The sequence below is a fragment of the Schistocerca cancellata genome, chromosome 7, assembly GCF_023864275.1.
Source record: "Schistocerca cancellata isolate TAMUIC-IGC-003103 chromosome 7, iqSchCanc2.1, whole genome shotgun sequence".
Taxonomy (NCBI): domain Eukaryota; kingdom Metazoa; phylum Arthropoda; class Insecta; order Orthoptera; family Acrididae; genus Schistocerca; species Schistocerca cancellata.
In genome coordinates, this window is record NC_064632.1 from 125,136,120 (window position 1) to 125,151,036 (window position 14,917).

Below are 14,917 nucleotides of genomic sequence, written 5' to 3' on the forward strand. Positions count from 1 at the left end.
GAAGCACTCGACAAATATGGATGAGAAAAATACTTCCCCATCCTCCATACAGTCCTGGTATGAGTCCACCAGACTTTGATTTATCTCTCAAATTGCAGAAACTGCTAAGTGGAAAATGTTTTGATACAATTGATGAAGCTTCCAGTGAGCTGACCCAAGTAATCAGGTAGCTTAACAATGTAGATGCCATATCCTGAATACAAAAGTTGCCAATACATTGGGAAGCTGTCATAATCAAGAATGAAGATTATATTGAAGGCTGATAGAGGTATTTCGTAAAATAAATTATTTGCTTCAATTCTGTCTTACAGTATGCAGAACTTTTGAAATAATCCTCACATAATGGGAATTTATTTAAAACTTCTAGTTTCTGTATGACCTTAGTCACCGCTCAAGTCAGACATTAATTTTAATCATACAGATATAATAAAAGTTTATTGTTATTTGAATGAAGAGGATATTATTCAACTCAAACAATAATAGAAGATAATTAGTTTGTTACGATTAAAGGAGAAAAATATGCATAATTGGTTCCACCTTTCACTACTCACTTACAGCAGCTGATACAGAGTGCATACACAGCTCGTATCTTCCCGCCCCCCGCCCCCTTTATCCCCCTCCCCGCCCATAGAAAATTGCTATAAATAATTCATTATTTGCGGGATGATATGTGCCAGCAAAATGAACTTGCTTTTGTTCTACTGAGTTGAGCATTTTTTTTATTACATAACACTTTCATACCACGTTTCATTTATCAGTACTCTTATATAAATGTGTTTATGTTTTCATTTCAATCAGTGAGTATTGTTCAGGTTTCATAATGTTGTGTCCATAAATATGTATCTGTACTCCTTTAAGAGGTTTGACCAGTTCTGTAATTATGTTTCTTTTTTAGCTGTTTACACTTAGCCCATCAGTTTATGAAAGAACAATGCTTCTGTGGCTGATGTATAAATTAATTTTCTTATAGGACATGCAGCTAATGGCAGCAATGGGTCCTCCTGGTGGTGGTCGCAATACTATTTCTAACCGCTTGATGAGTCGGTTCAATATTATAAATATGACTTTCCCGAGCACACCTCAGATCATTCGAATTTATGGCTCCATGCTGACCCAGCAGTTATCTGATTTTGATGAAGAGCCGAAATACATTGGTGAGATGACTTCTTCATTACTCTCTTTAGGGAGTGTTTTATTTATGACAGTTCCAATGAGATATTTATGAAATGAATAATGTTTGTATTTTTTTAAAATAAAAATATGTTACTGCATGTGAGAAAGAACATTTTCAGAGTGGGAAATTGGGTAAACAGAATGCAAAGCATGCATCCTTATGTTTTCGTTGGGCAGTGATATATCCATTAAATTTCTTCTTCTAATTATTGAGCCATTTACGTGTCACCTGTCTTCAGTGTGAGCCAACATACTGAGGATACATCACTCACACTGCTCTTTTAAACCAACACATTGTGACACAGGCACACAAGTTTCATGGCCATTGATTGGTGGCAAAGAAGTATGCATAAATTGAATTCGTGGTAGTGTGGTCAATCTATGCTAGGATATTGATGTATCATTATGAACTTCACTTTACCGATGTCTTAACAAGTTTCGTAAGAGAGGTGCAGTATTCCTTGATTTGTCAGAGCCAAAAATAGTATCTCTATAAATTAAATTCTTTTCCAGACAAATTCAGCTGCATCTTTCACTACTGAGTCCCAGAAAGATGATGTTGACACCAGAATTTTGACATTATCATACAGCATAGAGTGACTGGTGATACTGTAGTGCTCTGGCACAACTGTTTTGTTGAGCTGTAAGAACCTTGTGTATCTACTGTGTTCGGTGCATCTTTTGTGTACTGTATGAGTACCAACTATTATAGTTCAAATTTCAAAACTTTCTGATCCCACTTGAGTTTGGTGTTCATATGATTACCATCATTATCGTCACTGTACAATTACAGTTTCATGGATACTGTTAATCAGTCTCTTCCATTTCCTTCTGTCCATGTAAACCTGTCACTGAGAGATCATCCATGTCCTTCCTCTGGTAGTGACGTAATCATGATCAGGTCCATTGAACAGGTTCTGTGTGTTCTTAAAAGACGTTGTCCTTCACCTCTCTTTCAAAATTTATTTGGGTTCTTCTTGTATGCTCCAACCTCATTACATGCTCATACCACTATTCTTCACCTCCTCATTCCTAAACTTATCCATCTTGATATTCTGGATGATTGATCTAATGAATTTCATTTTTGATGTCTGGAAAGATGAAAACTCTCTTTTTTTGAAGGTGCATGCTTCTGTACCATAATGAATTTCATTTTTGATGTCTGGAAAGATGAAAACTCTCTCTTTTTGAAGGTGCATGCTTCTGTACCATATGTCAGTATTGGTATAGAATAGATGTTGATCATCACTGATTTTGCTCTTTTCTGGACTTAGGTCATCCCATAAAAGGGTTCTACCATGTTGGTAGAATTCGGAACCCCTTTGCTGTAAAACTGACATACGCACTCTTATGTGATATGCCCTAAGTTGTAAAGCAGTGTTTAGAAGATGTTGTAAAAACTTATGGAACAATGTATGGGGACTGTTGCAGAAGGAAATCTTCATATTCATTTATAACAGTTCCATTTGTGTTGAACTACAGTTGCAGTATTACTGAAAACTGCATCATCTACGAAGTCTGATCCACATGCACTACCACACTCATAATGTAAGTATGTTTCAGTTACTGAAAGTTAAAACCACAAGAAGTCAAGAAACTCAAATCAGAAAGTAAATTCAGGGAACACTACAATATACTGTGTAAAACTATGTCTACTGTAAAAGAACAAATTTTTAAAAAAATGTGGCAACAATCATGATAAAATGCATAGTTTACTCAGAGATAGCACATATTGGAAGAACAGTAAAGACACCACCAACCAGCTGGTAAGGAACTCTGCTGCCCTTCTGACTGCCTCCCACTTTCTGCAGTTCCACCAAGGGTTTATGGAATCCCAAAAATCCAGAAGGGTTATGAGAATGTAGGATATATTGCAGGGAGAGTTCCCACCTATGAAGTTCAGAAAGGAAGGATCCCAATGGTGCAGGGAATGAAGCAATCATTGGAGTGAAACACTTCGTGTTGGGCAGCATGTTCAGCAAGTGGTTGATCCTCAGTTTGTCAGCGGTCATTCATGCAGACAGACAGGTTGTTAGTAGCCGCATTTGAAGCTTAGTTTGTATATCACTTGACTGCTTTCACAAGTAGCCCTGCCTTTGATGGAATAGGAGATACCTGTGATCAGACCGGAGTAGGTGGTGGTGGGAGGATACATGGGCACAGGTCTTACACATGGGACTATTCTAGGGATATGAGCCATGAGGCAAGGGGTTGGGGGTGGGTGTGGAGAAAGAAGGACAAGGATTTGCATAGGTTTGGTGGGCAGCGGAACACGATTGTGGGAGAGGTGGTAAGGATAGTGGGTTGGGTATTCCTCATTTCAGGGCACAAAGGGAGTTAGTCAAAACCCTGACAGAAAATGTTTTTAAATTTCTCCAGTCCTGGGGACTACTGAGTTGTGGGAGTAGTGCACCTTCATGGCTAGACGGTGTGTGTGTGTGTGTGTGTGTGTGTGTGTGTGTGGGTGGGTGGGTGGGTGGGTGGGTGGGAGGTGGTTGGTGACTGGAGAGACAAGGTGTAGGAGATCTGTTTCTGTAAAAGGTTGGGTGGGTAATTTCTGTTTGTTGAGGCCTCAGTGAGACCCTTGCTATATTTGGAGAGGGACTGCTTGTGACTGGAGATGAGATTGCCACTGGTGGCTCGGCTGTATGGAGGGGACTTCATGATATGGAATGGATGGCAGCTGTTGATGTGGAGATAATGGTGGTGGTTGATAGATGTGATATGTATGGAGTTACTGATGCAGCCATCCTTGAAGTGGAGATCGTCACCGAGGAAGATGGCTTGTTGTGCTGAGGAGGACGAGGTGAAACTAATGGTGGAGAGGGTGTCGAAGTTCTGAAGGAATGTGGATAGAGTGTCTTTACCCATGGTCCATATTTCGAAAATGTCATCAGTGAATCTGAACCTGACAAGGGGTTTCTGATTGAAGTTGTTCAGGAAGGATTCCTCTTGGCAAGGGGTTTCTGATTGAAGTTGTTCAGGAAGGATTCCTCTAGATGGCTTCCCTTACCGGGATACAGATTAGCTGGCTGTTTTTCAAGGAGTTCTTGCAGACTGGGGGAGTGGCCATGTACGTAAAAAAACAGTATTTCATTTGAGTTCATAGATGTATCATGGCACTGCACTGAACAGATATTTGAATGTTGTGCAGGGGCAATTGACTTTAGTGAAACTAAACTTCTAATTGTTGTTGTTTATAGGTCCCCTAAATCTGACTTCAGAGCATTTCTGCTCAAGCTGGAGAGTGCTCTTGGTTCACTTCATAGGAAGTACCAGAAATTAATTATATGTGGTGACTTCAATATTAATTTTGTGTATGATTGTGCAAGGAAAAGGATGTTGATAGATCTCCTAAACTCATATGATCTGAGGCAGATTGTGTTTTTTTCAACTAGGGTGCAGGGGAACAGTAGCACACCCATAGACAATATTTTTATTCATTCTTTGTTACTAGATACGCATTCTGTTAGTAAAACTGTGAATGGCCTTTCAGACCATGATGCACAAATTTTAACACTAAAAGACTTTTGTACTCAAACAAATGTCACATATAATTACAAACTATGTAGGAAAGCTAATCCAGTGGCCATAAAGAGTTTTTTAAACCTCGTTAACAAACAAGAGTGGCAGGATGTTTATAGTGCTCATAACATAGATGATAAATATAATGCTTTCCTTAACACATTTCTCATGTTCCTTGAGAGTTGCTTTCCATTAGAACATTCTTAACAGGGTACTAGCAGTAAAAGGCAGCCTGGGTGGCTGACTACTGGGATAAGAATATTATCTAGAACAAAGTGGGAATTATATCAAAATGTTAGAAGTAGTCACAATCAAGCTACAGTAGCCCATTACAAACAGTATTGTAAATTGCTTAAAAATTTTATTAGGAAGTCACAGAATATGTGGTGTGCAAATAGAATACCTAATTCACAGGATAAAACTGAAACCATATGGTCAGTTGTGAAGGAAGTGTCTGGTCAGCAGCACAAGGTCGACGATATAAAGTCAGTTCTTAGACAAAATATTTCTGTTACTGATAAGTCAGAAATATGTACAGTATTTAACAGTCATTTTCTTAGCATTGCTGGCGAATTAAATAAAAACTTAGTTTCTACAGGGATCACACAACTCTTTTGGAAAATGCCTTTCTGAGACTGATGTCTGAAATACTCCTCTGTGATACTGACAAGGGGGAGATTGAGTCAATAATTATATCACTGAAGACTAATGACTCTCATGGATATGATGGCGTTCCTAGCAGAGTATTAAAGTACTGTGCTGCACGTTAATTCTGTGCTTATCCATATTAATTGTTCCTTTAAGAGCAGTCAGTTTCCTGAACAATTAAAGTACTTAGTAGTGAAGCCTCTGTATAAAAAGGAAGAAAGGGATAATGTAAACAATTTTAGACCTATTTCTATGCCATCAGTGTTCCCTAAAGTTATTGAAAAGGCTGTGTATGTAAGGATAATTGATCATTTATATCACATAATTTGCTATCAAAAGTACAGTTCAGCTTTAGAAGTCATTTAACAGCTGAATATGCTATATGCTCTTTTTCTCTGTAAGGTACTGGATAGATTAAACAAAAGGTTTTGAACACTAGACATGTTTTTTAATTTAATCAAGGTGTTTGATTGTGTTGGTCACAAAATATTGGTCCAGAAGTTGGACCATTACAGAATACAGGGAGTAGCTCACACTTGGTTCACCTCTTATTTTAACAACAGATAACAAAAGGTATTTATTCATTCACAGTGTTGAGAATGGCTGTGATGTGATGTCTGTGTGGGGTACGGTCAAATGGGGAGGGGCGGGGGGGGGGGGGGGGGCAAGGATAGGTGCTGGGGCCACTCCTGTTCCTTATTTATATAAATGATATGCCATCTAGTATTATGGGTAATTTTAAAACATATCTGTCTGTTGATGACATTACCTTGTTAGTAAAGGATGTTGTGTGCAACATTGGTTTTGTTTCAAATAGTGCAGTTCTTGACATAAGTTCATATCTTGTAGAAAATAAACTAATGCTAAGTCACAGGGAGACTCAGTTATCACAGTTTAAATCAGACAGTGGGAAATCCAGGATGGACTGTAACAATATTAAGAGAAGGAAAGTTGCTACTCACCATATAGTGAAGATGCTGAGTCGCAGATAGGCACAACAAAAAGACTCTCATAATTATAGCTTTCAGCCATTAAGGCCTTTGTCAACAACAGACACACATATGCACACGCACACACACGTGCACACACAGACACACACACACACACACACACACACACACAGACATGACTGCAGTCTCAGGCAACTAAAACCACCAAACAGTTCAACAAAACCCAATGTTTTAATTTCACAGAATGGGCATATGATTAGTGAAACAGAACAGTTCAAATTTCTAGGTGTTCAGATAGATAGTAAAACGTTGTGGAAAGTCCATCTTGTTCAAAGACTCACAGCTGCCATTTTTGCTATTTGAGCAGTACCTGAAGTAAGTGATCGTTCAACAAGAAAATTAGTCTAGTTTTCTTATTTTCATTCACTTATGTCATATAGTATTACATTTTGGGGTAACTCTTCCCATTCTAAACGGATATTTTTGCTCAGAAACGGGCAATTCGGACAATAAGTGGTGTATGTTCGCGAACCTCTTGTCGATCCCTGTTTACTAGTCTGGGTATTTTGACATTTCCCTCGCAATATATATATTCTTTACTGTCATTTCTTGTTAACAGTAGCAGCTTATTCCCAAGAACTAACAGCTTTCACTCAGTTAATACTCGGCAGAAATCCAATCTGCTTTCGGATCGCACTTCCTTAACTGTACTGAGCAGTTTCTTTATGGGTTACTCCTTCTATTCTGTTGAGTAGTTTCTTGAAAAATTAAGCTGCTTCCTATATTGTTGATTGCATTTACTTAAACCTATGGCTTGATTTTTTTGAGTTCATAAACATTTTATTTTGTCTGTTATTACTTTTATGTTGTAATTTCATCTACTGACACATTCCATGACCTTTGGGGTTTGCTCCTCAATTTGGTCCTACGGAACTAGACGTGTAAATAAAATAATAAAATAGGCTGTCATAGGATGGTGCCATGCAGGTGCCCCTTGCTGTACCACAGATCTGTTTGTAGATGATGTCTTCAAATGAGATGTAATTGTAGGTTATTACTTTTATGTTGTAATTTCCTCTACTGACACATTCCATGACCTTTGGGATTTGCTCCTCAATTTGGTCCTACGGAACTAGACGTGTAAATGAAATAATAAAATAGGCTGTCATAGGATGGTGCCATGCAGGTGCCCCTTGCTGTACCACAGATCTGTTTTTAGATGATGTCTTCAAATGAGATGTAATTGTTTAGTTGGTCATGGTGGCCAGTGAGAAGGTTGTATGTTGTTCAGTAGTGGCAAGGCCATGGGCAGTAGGAATGTTAGTGTAGAGGGAGTTGGCATCAGTAGTGATGTATCTGAGTGGGGGCACAGTAACCAACCAGATGGGGCATCCTGGGTGGTTGGGTTTATGGAGCAGGAGGTAGGAGTACAGGGAGTTGTAGAATTGAGGAGAGAGATACGATTGGGGGAGAGGTTCTGGGATGGGCCTAAGGATCTGAGAAGGGATTGGAGATCCTGTTGGATTTCTGGAATGGATTCACTGTGGTAACATTTGTTGGCAGATGAATCTGACCAGTGGTGGAGTCCCCACATCAGGTAATCCATTTGGTTCACAACCTTAGTGGTGGAGCCTTTTTCAGCAGGCAGAATTGCGTATAAGGTCAGGATTAGTTTTTGGTGATGGATTGCAGTTCTTTCTGTGGATGTAAGATTGGTTTCTGTGGTGAGGGATTTGGGGAGTGATGGTGAGGCAAAGTTTGAGGTTGCGAAATTCTGGAATGTTAACAGTGTGTGATTAGAGAGTGGTGGGGGTGGATCACAGTTGGACGGAGGAATGAATTGAGTCAGGCAGCATTCAGCATTGATTTTGGGTAGAGTGTGATTTGTTGGGCTGGTGGCAGAGAAGTGTTTCCACTATTTGGACTGTGAGAAGAAGAAGGAGAGAAGCCTTTAACAAGTCCAGCGTGATTGAATTTGGAAGTGGTTCAAGTTATAGGTTGTGAGTACAGAATGACGCATGCAAAGTATCAGAAGTCAATATTTCAAGAAGTTTGACATTTAGTGAGAATGTAAAACACAGCAAAATGAATAAGGGATGAGTGGCCATCCAAATAAAAGTGAGACAAAGGCAGGAGCATCATTGGCTGAAGTGAACAGTGAATGACCATTCCTCAGAAGTTGTTCCTCAGTCTTTCCATTCAGTTTAGTGAATTGTTCCTTCCAATCCATTCCTTCATGAACAGTCCACCTGTAATCTATTCCAATACAGCAGGAAGACTAAAATATTAAGCAAACACAATTGATTTATTGCTGGAGATTTGGTGGCCAAGTTTGAGTACACACTGCATCTTTATAATCTCTGGTGAAAGTTCTTGAGGGGATCAAGTGCATACTACTCACAGGAATTAATAGTGTGAATGAGTGTGGAACTGTGGCTTTATAATGCCTTTGAACCCTATACCAGTTTCTTCTTCAAAACCATCTGGCAGGTTTTCTGTTCATGGGTAGCTGTGGTTCAGTCTACTTGATGATTTCTGCTCCTGTGGTATTTCCATCTGAGGGGCCTTATACAAGACAGAATCTTAACTACTTCAGCCTGACCATTTACATTGTCCAAGACAGATTGTTTAACTGTTCTAAAAACTGTTTTCTTATATACACCATACTTGGAGGTGGTATCTGTGGATTATTCCACCAAAGTATAAGGCTTATTATGTCTGACCAACTTTTCCTGTGAGTATCATAATAACCATTATCTTGAACAAATCAATGGTGTTAAATTACATAATCCACTTTCTACCATGATGGTAAATTTGTTTTGGGAGAATTTAGATGAGAAAACTTCTTTCATAAAGCTGCTAGTATTCTGGAGGTATTTTGATGAGACATTCATAGTGAGGCCCAAAGGAGTGTATAAAATTTATTGCTTTTGTGGAACATCTCAGTTCTATTCATGGGAATATTAAGTTTTCTACGGAATGACTACTACCAGGGATTTGTCTCTAGTGGGAGGACTGGACCTGAGTGCACTCAGCCTCATGATGTCAAATGAGGAGCTACCTGATTGAGAGGTAGCGGCTCTGAGGTCAGACTGTTGACAGTGGCCAGGTGTGCACTATGCTGACCCCATGCTCCTCCATTGCGCATCTAATGATGAATGATTGAGAGTGACACAGCGATTGGTCAACTGTCGTGGTCATCCGGGCTTGATCATGAGGTTTCCTTTCTGCATGGAATGAGAGAAGAATGGATATCTACCAGTTTTTGGAATGTTGGTTTGAGTTGGAAAGAGATTGAATCCCTAACCATTCTGTTTACAGTAAGTCCACTGATACAGAACTGTACTTGCAGTTGTCCTATAGTCACCATCCTTTACAGGCATCTAATACATTCTGGCGGAAAGTGTTAGATAGTAACGCAAGAGGGCAATGGTTGTACAGTCCACCAATGATATGCCTAGTAGCATTCATTGAACTTTTGTTCCATAACCCATTTGTTGTCTGACTGTGGCAACTTTTAGGATGATATGGTAATGGTAAAACTAGTGCTTGTCTTCAGATAATTGGACAACCAACTTCTGCTACTGAGTAAATCTTTTATAGCACTACATTTGTTCACTGGACATTCCATAGAGTACAACAAAATTTAGATGCTGGTATTAGATACCTTCCTCTGCTAGTTAATGGAGAGATCTGGTTATCCAAACGTCTCTCTGTTTTTCATATCGATCAAATAGCAATTTTTTCCATAAATGCGGTATTTAAATTGTATATAAATCAGATTTAAGTAATTTTCTGATATACTGTCTTATAACTTTTTACAGTGTAATTGAAACTGAATATGATACTTCTCATTGAACAGAGAAATTCATCTGCTCATCAAGATGGCAGGAAAATAAATTCATTCATGCTGTCTAGGAGCTATTTACAAACTTCTATTACAGAATTAGCATGCTCACTGGCATCACAAAATGGTGCATGAAATTTCTGCAAACTGAACATAAAAATTTCAGTGTCTCTTAGATAGGGGGAATACGCAGGCAGGTGATGTCACAGAGCCTCTGAATATCAGCAGAAATCGATCAGATGTCATACTTGTGACAGTTCTTTCATTGTGTTCATGCAGACCCACTTATAAAAATGCTTGAATTGAAATTACAAAAAATTAATGCAAAATAAATAATAATTCATTAGCATGCTAAAGAAAAGTTCTGTCTAACTTTAATTTTTTCCCATTTTTTAAGGTAATTGCACTGTCATCCATACATGCTTTTTTAATTTACATCTACACTATTGTAGTATGTAAGCTCAAAATGCAAACAATAGGAATATTTCTCTGATAAGGAAGTGGTGAGCTCATTCAGCTACTAATAAGTCTTTTGCTTTCTTTTTGGAAAATTTGTTTTTTCCTTGGTACAAGAGGCTTCAGGTCATATTAATGTTGTCAACATTCTTTGCCTTGCAGTTGCCTGTTAGCGCTTAGAAAATGTCACAAAAACCATGGGTATGGCAGCATTCTCACAAAACATTATGCAAACTCAAATAGTCATATGTTGTCTTTCGCATCCTCAAGGCACCATATACATTCACAGATCAATTCTGAATAATGATATTAGCGCAGAAAGTAGTATAGCTTCTCGGAATATAGCTTGTGTAGGATTATCATGAGGCTGATGATAAGGTGACACTTACCAGCTGCATAAGAAGGGAAACACACTCTTAAAAAATATGCAATATACTCATAATGTGAGCCTGAATTTACTAATTTGGACAACATAGATGGTACTGTTTAACTTTTTACACTGTGGCACAATTAGAACACCACATCATTAATCATTGAAACAAAACAAATGCGAATCATGGTCCTTGCATTTTTGTATCTCACAGCTATTTTTATAAGCTTCTCTAATCATGAGGAACTACCTTTTATTTGCATATAAGGTGTTCTGGGACATTTTATGTATGTTAAAAGGAGTTGCAATGCCCTATCTTGAGAGTATTAAATTTTGTAATTTGGCTCCCCTGTATTTCAGAAACCATTGAAGCAATTGACATAAAATTTTTACAGGACGTTACATGTAGTATTTTGAGTCCACTGAAATACAATCATTGCATTTCAGTCACTGTTTTCGGAAATAAAATTTTTTAATTACACTGTTAAAATTATGCGTAATTTTTTTGTACTTTGTCCTAAATAATTATAATTATACTTAAGATTATGTTTTTCTTTTAGCTCAGTATACTCAGGATATGTATGTTGCCACTCCGTGAAAAATTGGTTACTCTACTCCTAGCAGTTTCAGAGATTTTTGGAAAAATGCAAAAGAAATTATAAATTTTCAGGGTCACTTCTAAAGTTTCGAACAACTGAAACTCCATAATATGTGCTTTGTTTTTTATTTTTATCATGCAGAAGCACACTGCACCATACTATGTATCATCCTCCTGATCTTTTCCAAGATTCTTATTCTTTTCTTCTTTCTGTGCTCCTTAGTGGCCAATTGTGTTGCATATGCGAACATTGTCCATCAGTTCAAGTTCCTTGGTGCAGTTGGCTTCAGGATTAATTCCCATTTGCTGTAGAATTTTCACCCTACCAATGTTGACATCATTAAAAGCATAACAGCACTACTGAGCCCCCCAATTTAGTGTCTTCATTCCAACAAAAACACATTTTGGTAAGCAAGTCTATATGAGATTGTTGAAAGACTCATTTGGATTTTGAGTTTGACCATGCAGACACTTCTTCAGTAATTCAGAATTTGCCAGGTGTCTGTAAAAATGTTTTATATCATGACTGCTGCTGGGATGGAATGTTTATGTCTGTATGAGCTGTTTGAATACTGGGCATTATGATAATTGCACCAGGAATATGGTCCAGGAGTGCAAAGTTGGTGTATTGGTTTTTCATCTGTGGACAGTCTGTGGAAGAAGGTAGCCCATATTGCCTGCTTCATTTTCAATGAATCATGAGTATTACTTCTAATGGCCATCCCACAATATTGCTGTAGTTCATCAATAATTTTGTCTCTCAGCCTGCCTCTTATGGTTTTACCATCAGAAAGTTTCTTGTCTCTCACACTTTGTTTCAACTTCCTTAACCTGGTGCCCATTCTCTTTTTGACATCCTGATTTATATTTGTAACAATGTTTTGTTACAATCTGGGAGTGCATACTTTTCCAGTATCCACACTAGTAACCATAGCAATAGAATTCTCAGACAGTGCCATCAGAAGTTGCTGGTTAGTCAGTCATACCATCATTTATTTCATCAGCTTTGTTTGCAACTTCATTGACTCACATGCAACAGATTCCACAGCAGCTCCAATAAAATCTGTATACTTGTCGATTTTACAAGGTGGGCATGGCATATTAATTTCAGCACACATCGTTTCTGGTGCAGTGTGTCCTTTGCCAATAGCTCTCAATTCATAAAACCATCTGACATTGACTTCAAAAAAATTATCTTATCACTCTTCAGAATTCCAAAATGAATGAGTGTATTTACAAATAGCACAATCAGTGATAAGTTTCCTGGCTTGTCCGTTTGATACCTCACTGTCTCCGTGTAAACTAACTGGTCATCCACATACTTTACAACTGACACATTCACCAAACACATTTGTTTGGATGTTTAAATCTATCAGTATATAACCTAATCTACTTTTTACATAACTTTATTTCTCAGAAAACTGAGTTTCACAATATTTTACTCTAATTTTCGAAGCACTAATGGGTGTTACTGACAAGTTGGGCTGTGTTTTGTAGTCTTTAATTTACATGCCACATTTTGTACACGATGTATCCCTTTCTTTGAAAATCTGTTACCATGAAACCCACATTTCTTAAACACTTTGGTTTGCTGAATACTTTACTTTTCGAGAGATGTGCATGTTTATTTATCACTTTCCTGCAAAAAAAAAAACATTAGCACTTCCACATACAATGTGTGTTTATACTATGAAATGATATGGTACTTTTTTCGACAGTGCTACCAATACAAACAACATAATTTCACCTTCATAGCACTGCAATCTACAGCCTCCCATATAAAAGTTACCAATTGTATTAATTTTTTTAAAGTAAGTCTGCTACTAATCAATAACTATGGCAAGATTATATATCTGTCTCATGAACTGAATGAAGTACGAAATTCCATTGAAATGTACTTTATTTCTTAGACACTGGTGCCATAAATATAAATAGTGGTTCTGTCTAGGCAGCTTTAGTCTGCTATGACAGTATAAAACTAAGAAATAACTAAATTTTCCATTTACACTGTTTGCTTTATAAATTTCTCCTCAATGTTCTTCCCAAAATTTCTCTCTACACATTGCAATCAAGCCATTGTTTATGACTCTGCAATACAAACTTTTCTTCTATTACCTGTACCTTACTGGTCTGTATATTATATTGTTAACATTTGTCCTGTGTGGTCAAATAAATTATTGTTTTTATAGCCATGTCACTACCACATCGTTGGACCTAAAAACAGATTGTCAGTTGGTGTTGCACTATGTTGTTCAATCCTCATTGATAAATTATTGCTGGAAAAAAACAAAGCTGGGCGTGATCAACTCTTGGTGCCCTTGATCAGTACTATCTGACAGAAAATCAATAGTAAAATCTTCACAAATGACGATTCTCCAGTTAACTCTGGATAACCTATTAAAACTGTTTCTAGAGCTGCTTTCATTATACTTAAAATACTTTTTGCTGGTGGCCTGTAAACTGTCAGTGTTACGAGTTTTATGTTTCCTGATCCACAATTGTGCCACAGTATTCAAAGATCTGGTGAACACAGCATTTGTTCATGTGAAAGGTGTACAGTATTATAATACACTCCTGGAAATGGAAAAAAGAACACATTGACACCGGTGTGTCAGACCCACCATACTTGCTCCGGACACTGCGAGAGGGCTGTACAAGCAATGATCACACGCACGGCACAGTGGACACACCAGGAACCGCGATGTTGGCCGTCGAATGGCGCTAGCTGCGCAGCATTTGTGCACCGCCGCCGTCAGTGTCAGCCAGTTTGCCATGGCATACGGAGCTCCATCGCAGTCTTTAACACTGGTAGCATGCCGCGACAGCGTGGACGTGAACCGTATGTGCAGTTGACGGACTTTGAGCGAGGGCGTATAGTGGGCGTGCAGGAGGCCGGGTGGACGTAACGCCGAATTGCTCAACACATGGGGCGTGAGGTCTCCACAGTACATCGATGTTGTCGCCAGTGGTCGGCAGAAGGTGCACGTGCCCATCGACCTGGGACCGGACCACAGCGACACACGGATGCACACCAAGACCGTAGGATCCTACGCAGTGCCGTAGGGGACCGCACCGCCACTTCCCAGCAAATTAGGGACGCTGTTGCTCCTGGGGTATCGGTGAGGACCATTCGCAACCGTCTCCATGAAGCTGGGCTACGGTCCCGCACACCGTTAGGCCGTCTTCCGCTCACGCCCCAACATCGTGCAGCCCGCCTCCAGTGGTGTCGCGACAGGCGTGAATGGAGGGACGAATGGAGACGTTTCGTCTTCAGCGATGAGAGTCGCTTCTGCCTTGGTGCCAATGATGGTCGTATGCGTGTTTGGCGCCGTGCAGGTGAGTGCCACAAT

At 38.8% G+C, this 14,917-nt stretch overlaps 1 protein-coding gene across 1 annotated transcript in view; it reads left to right on the plus strand.

Annotated features, from left to right (window-relative positions):
* LOC126092664 (dynein axonemal heavy chain 2) overlaps positions 1-14,917 on the plus strand; it is a 994,477-nt gene that overhangs the window by 591,771 nt on the left and 387,789 nt on the right. Inside the window, exon 54 of the mRNA XM_049908386.1 lies at positions 971-1,154. Coding sequence (XP_049764343.1) covers positions 971-1,154 — 184 coding nt within the window. The remainder of the gene's footprint in view (positions 1-970; positions 1,155-14,917) is intronic.